This window comes from Bos indicus, chromosome X (genome assembly GCF_029378745.1).
Source record: "Bos indicus isolate NIAB-ARS_2022 breed Sahiwal x Tharparkar chromosome X, NIAB-ARS_B.indTharparkar_mat_pri_1.0, whole genome shotgun sequence".
In the NCBI taxonomy this organism is placed as follows: Eukaryota; Metazoa; Chordata; class Mammalia; order Artiodactyla; family Bovidae; genus Bos; species Bos indicus.
The window spans coordinates 5,552,561-5,558,383 of NC_091789.1; the positions used below are offsets into that span (position 1 = coordinate 5,552,561).

Consider the following 5,823-nt stretch of genomic DNA (forward strand, 5'->3'; position numbering starts at 1 on the left):
CAGGTCTAAGAGGAGCACACGGGCCCTGGAAGCAGGTTAGGGACTGTTCAGGGCTGCCAGGTACCTGGAGCATGGGCTAGCAGGGACACAGCCCTTGTTCCCATGGGCTGGGCTCCTGGCCCTGGCGGGAGGGGTGTGGCTGGAAGAGGACCAAAGTGGCCCTCTAAAGCATAGAGCTCAAGACAGAGATATCTCTGCCTGGGCCTGGAAGCAATACTGTTTTAACAACTAGCACCACAGAAATACTAACAAATCAGAACTAGGTTGAAGGGCCTCAAATTGTACTAGTTGACCTGGTGTTTTAGTTGAAATAATGGTGACAGGGAGTGCTTTGCCTTCTGTCACACTATGTGGTTCTAGCCATAAGAAATAATATAATACATTTTAAAATGTCAACACTCGTGACCAAAAAAAAAAATAAGTTGTGTGGATCCTAAGTTTACTTCACTTTAATTGGCATTAAATACCTACGAAGAGGAAAATTCATTGCCTAGGGCTTTGGGAAAGAAAGAAAGATAGAAAGATAAAACCCTTAAGGTCCCAGCCATTTAAAGGTTCAGTGCAGGGGTTGGTTTTGATGGAATAGGTGGATGTAGTGTGTGTATTTGCATGTGCACACAGTTAGAATAGAAGCCATGCCACCACAGAACATGTGTTATCAGTTATCTACAAGAAGGTCAGGAGCCGAGCCCGTGGGAACAAAGTTTGTTCCAGCTAGACCATGTTTCAGATACCTAGGAAGCCTGAAGTAAATGCAGAAATGAGCCCATCGAGTCTCAAACCCCCAGGCCCTTCCCCTTCTCTGATCCTCCACTCTGGTCATCTACAACTTTATCTTTTTATTACCTTAAACAGAGTTCAAAGATTAAGGCCACTTTCTCCCTTTTCTCTTTTTTACTTATTGTGACATATTTCCGATCTGCACAAAATTATAAAGAATACTAGTATAAACACTATTTAACCACCACTCAGTTTAAGAAATGTAAATTAGAGATACAGTTGAAGCCCACTATGTATCCCTCCCCAATAGGATCGCTGTCTTTCTCTTTCCCCAAGAGGTAACCACCATCCTAAATGTGGTTTATCTTTCCATTGCATGCCTTTCTGTATGCTTGCATATACATACATCCTCACAGGCAACTCTGTATGTATCTACTATCCATTCCTGCTGAGTGAAGCTTCTCTTAGACTTCATATACCCGGTATCATGTCTGTGACTTTCTGGAACCAGCTCTGTCCCTGGATATTTTTCTGGTGCCATCCCCTATCCACAGCCTCTGTCTGTCTCAGCCCCTGTGAATCCTAATTTCCTCGCCAGTCCAGCCCCTACCGTCCTGTTCAATTTACCTCCAGCAGCCCCAAGGCAGTGAATGAAGGCTGGTCACCATAGGTAGGTCTCAACTTCTCCCCCTGTGGCTGTCAACCAGCGCTTCTCAAACCTTGGCTGCATCAGAATCCCCTGGAGGGCTTGTTAAAACACAGACTACTGAGCCCCACTCCCAGTTTCTGACTCACAGGTCTTGAGTGGAGCCTAAGAGTTCGTGGGTGATGCTAATAATGCTATTTTAAGGGCCAAACTTTGAGAACCAGTGCTCCAAATCAGCGTCTGGGCTCAGGCTCAGCAGCACCATCTGGCCTCCAGGCAAGCTGGGCCATCCCTCAGGTTTCCTTCAAAAGCACCAAGTAGTACTATGAAATACACATATAACACAAGTCCTGTGTACTTTTAAATGTTCTAGTAGCCACATCTAAAAAGTAAAAAGAGGGCATCCCTGGTGGTCTAGTGGTTAAGAATCCACCTTGCAGTGCAGGGGACACAGGTTCAATCCCTGGTACAGGAAGATCCCACATGCTGAGGTGCAACTAAGCCCATGTGCCCAGCTCTGAAGCCCGTTTGCCCTAGAGCTCATGCTCCACAAGAGAAGCCACCTCAGTGAGAACCTGTGCACCGTAAGAGGAGAAAGCCCACGTGTAGCAATAAATAAATTTTTGAAAAAGTAAAAAGGAACTGGAGAAAATAATTTTAATGCTATATTTAATAGTAGATTATCATTTCAATGGGTAATTAGTTATTAATGAGACTTTACACCATCTTTTACATTTGTAGCACATTTCAACTAAGATTAGCCACATTTTCAATGCTCAGCAGCCACACATGGCTAGTGACTAGTACAGTAAACAAGTGCAGATCTAAAGCCTTGACCTCTATTTCTGTCTTACAGAACTGTTTTAAATACAAATTTTTGGGGGGGCTGCAATAAAAGAATTTACAACAGGCTTATCAAATGGTGGAATGTGATGATGCCTTCCAATGATGTAAAACGGCTTCTCATTTTTAAAGAGATTTAAATCAGGATTATTTATATACATAAATCTATCTACATTTCAGTTTACTACTTTAAAACTTAGTTTTAACTAGAACAAATGCTGTCAAATATATCTGTGGAAGATAAAACCCAATTAGATATTGGATTTTTTACTAGATATTATTAGACAGTTGCTTTTTGGGGGATGGATTTGGGAAGGAAATCAATGTAAATAATATTCCCATGGGCTTCTGAAAAATCTAAAAATAGCGAACAATGGATCCTTTCTTCTTTGTCTTCTTTCTAGTCTTCCAAACTGCAGGAAGAAATGAGAGAAAATGAATGATCATACAGCATCAGTCAGCACCAGAAACTTTCTAGATCTAAGAAAACAGTCTGCTGCATCTGAGGGTTGTATCTCAACAAGGAGAGAAGAAAAACCCATTTTCCTCTTGTAACCTTCACCCTGGATACTGGGTGCATATACAACCCGAGGGCTTCAATCATGTGATCCTACCAATCTTGTCTCCCTCTTGCCCAACACCATAAATGCTTTTCTTTTCCCCCTTCCTTTGAGAGGCTAGTCTGGGACTAAAATCACCCTTTCTACCTTAAAAGCCTGTGCTCACTCCACAGATGATACTCCCTTACCCTCCCAGACCCTCGGTTTCCATATCTACCATATGAGAAAGAGGCTGTTATTATGAAACATATCACTGTGCAAACGAGGGAGAAAGTGTTAATCATTAAAAGACAATACATATACCTTCACTACCAACTCAGTGATAAACATCAGTCATCCTATGACTGTTTCTTTTGACTGTCATATAAAATACCCAAATCTACAACTGAACAAATATTTCAGTATTAATCACTAAATGTGGTCCTACTTGAAATTCTGAACAGTTTGCTATTCGTAAATAGTTACGCTCTAAAAGGGGTCTTCTCTTAATGCCGGCGACTGCACTTCTGTGGTCAAGAAATGAAGGCCAAACTAGTGCACAGCCCAGTTGCTGCTGCTTTTAGTCATTGTTTTCTAAAGAAATACTGGTCTTAGGTACTGACACATTTACAAATTGTTGGTAGTCTTACAGATAGAGGACAAAAGACCTCATAAGAACAAATGAGAAGCCATGAAGTGTATTTCACTTCAAGCTCTTTATATTAGTGGGAACAGGAATGTTCTATAAACATTAGGTAAATTTGAGTTGTTGAACTAATTTCAAACCAACGTTTTCTTAATTTACTCTGAGAATTAAAAAGCAAAAACAAAATTGGCAAATGCCTGGGAACAGCTGGGTTATTTTCAAAGCTATACACAGATACCTGGGCTTTCTGGGCCTGTCCTTTGCTGGGTCCAGATCCTTTTCTGGTTCTTCTTGTTTTCTGTTATACTTCTTTTCTTTCTCCTCACTTTTGGTGCCCTGCGCCTCTTCTTTGGAGTTCTCATCCTGGCATTCAGCTGTTTCTTTAGAGAGGAATCATAGACTTTGGGACCAGACATTCACAGAAAAAACATCCCAACACCTAAGGAATGGCAAGATATCCAGTACTCTACCCTTAGGAGAAGCAGGAGGACAGAAGCAACTAAGCAAAGAGTAACTGGGGGCCTTCCTTCTGGCGGATGCAACACTTCCATGGCCCTCATTTGCTGCTGCTTGATCATTTTCACAATGACATTATTTCTTTTTTTCTGGTACATCTGTCACCCTGTGCTACTGATTACTTGTGCTCAAGGATCAGAATCCTTTGGGTCTGATGCATTCTGGATGTTTTGGCCAGAACTTTTTCGCCAAAATATGCTTCACCTCAATAACAAATTCTATGGGGAAGCTCCTGAGTTCCTCAATCCCCTAAATATTTCATTTTGACCAAGTGCTCCTGTATAAGTTCATAATGTTTTGGGATCAACTTTCCAAGAATCTTGACATTTTTAAAAGCTATGAACCAAATATGAGGTCTGCCATTTGCTTGTTCTCTTCCATGTCCTCTCAAGCTCCCTCTCGAACACCTGCCTCCACTGACCTTCACCTGTGGGCTCATAACTGGCACTGTTCATCTCAGACCTTTACCAGGGTTGGTAGAGGGCAGCTTATTTTCACCCCAAACCAAAGAAGTCGTTATGAGGTTGGGCTTCTACTGGGCCCCTCTGGCCTTCGATTAAAGGAGGCCCTGACTCCCGGCCTCCCCTCCTGAGGCACGCCGCCCCGTCTGAGCCTGCCCCCTCCTCGGGATCCCTGGTCCCCAGATCCGGCCTGCAGATGCCAGTGTCTCCATCCCTCCCAACTCCCCCCCCCGCCCCTCGAATGCTCACTCTCAGGGGCGACAGGCTCCTGTGGCATCTCCCGCAAGCTGGGCTCCTCAGACTCCTTGGTGGCCGTCTCCCATAAAGAGGCCTCCTCGGGTGCCTTAGCCTCCTGGGCTTCCTCCGCCTGCTGCGCCTCCTGGGCTTCCTCAGCCTGCTCCACCTCCTGATCCGGGGCTTCCTCAGCCGGCCCCTCCCCCGATACATCCAATGGTACCTGGACCTCGGATAACCCGGCCACGGCGGCTGAGCTGTGGTCAGACAAGCGCGGCCTGGTCTGGTACCAGACCAACACGCGGTCGTCATTTGGCGGAAGTATGATGTGGTTGTCGGACAAACGGTTCATCATCGAGTGCATCAGATTTAGGACCGTTAGGCTGAAGCCGCTCATGGGGAAGTGGCGCGAGACCACGAAGCGGTTCACGCCCTGCGCCTGCTCCTCCACCTCCCTCTCCTCAGCCGGCCTGATGTCGGAGTCTTCCTCAGCGTTCCCGCCCTCCAGGGCCGCCTCCCTCGGGCCTCCTGAAGCCCCCACAGCTGCACCTGCCTCAGCCTCAGGCATGGAGTCACCCCTGCGAGGCTCAGAGTTGCGGTCCACACCGTCACGGGCTCCGGCCTGGGCCCCCACTGCACCTGTTGGGCCTTCCTGCCCGCCATGGGTCAGATCTCCATCCCCCGTGGTAGACATGGCGGACGGCAGTTACCTCAGCCGGGCGGGCGACGATGGCAATGGCGCAGGTGGTGGCACCTGAAGTGGCTGCCCTGAGAGGAGGCTGAGGGAAGTGAGATGGACCGAGGCAGTCACGGAAGGGACCACAGAGGAGGCCCCACGACCGGGAGGGTAGGCGGCCAATGGCGGAAGCGTCCGACGGAAGTCGGGCCTCAGGCAGTGGAGCCAGGCCACAGTCGAGGGGCGGGGCCGGAACAGTTAACGGTGGCATGTGACCCCTCGTCACGAGCTTTGGGCTCATTTGCTGACAAACAAGGATTGACGTGCTCTGTGTCCAATGAACGGCCAAGGCCCTTGGTTGTCAAATTGCTCACAATTGCCTACTTGTTCTTTGACGCGTTAGGGTTCTGACATGTCTGGAGGTCTTCTAGGCTCGTGTCCTTTATGTAATTGTGCAGGAAAGTATTTATGAAGGCATCCTGGGCCATGTGAACTGAGAGAAATTTCCCACCTGGGAATTTCCACCTGGTAATGGCTCATGT

General features: G+C 46.8%; 1 protein-coding gene across 2 annotated transcripts; it reads right to left on the minus strand.

Moving 5' to 3' along the window:
- Window positions 1–1,482: 1,482 nt before the first annotated feature.
- LOC139181458 (cancer/testis antigen 47A-like) lies at window positions 1,483–5,538 on the minus strand. 2 transcript variants are annotated; one of them, XM_070784956.1, is made up of 3 exons: window positions 4,621–5,538; window positions 3,633–3,774; window positions 1,483–2,622 (listed from the first exon to the last, which is right to left on the minus strand). In XM_070784956.1, the coding sequence occupies exons 1-3, from the start codon at window positions 5,297–5,299 to the stop codon at window positions 2,610–2,612; spliced, it is 834 nt and encodes a 277-aa protein (XP_070641057.1). In that variant the 5' UTR covers window positions 5,300–5,538; the 3' UTR covers window positions 1,483–2,609. The 2 variants fall into 2 exon arrangements, with proteins under 2 accessions (XP_070641057.1, XP_070641056.1); XM_070784955.1 differs by lacking the exon at window positions 1,483–2,622 and having other exon boundaries at window positions 2,681–3,774.
- Between the last annotated feature and the right edge of the window lie 285 nt (window positions 5,539–5,823).

Coding starts and splice junctions, on each gene's coding strand:
- LOC139181458 (XM_070784955.1), bottom strand. CDS start 5,299: ATGTCTACCACGGGGGATGGAGATCTGACCCATGGCGGGCAGGAAGGC. Junction 3,775..4,620: donor GGAGCCTGTCGCCCCTGAGA/GTGAGCATTCGA, acceptor TCCTCTCTAAAG/AAACAGCTGAATGCCAGGAT.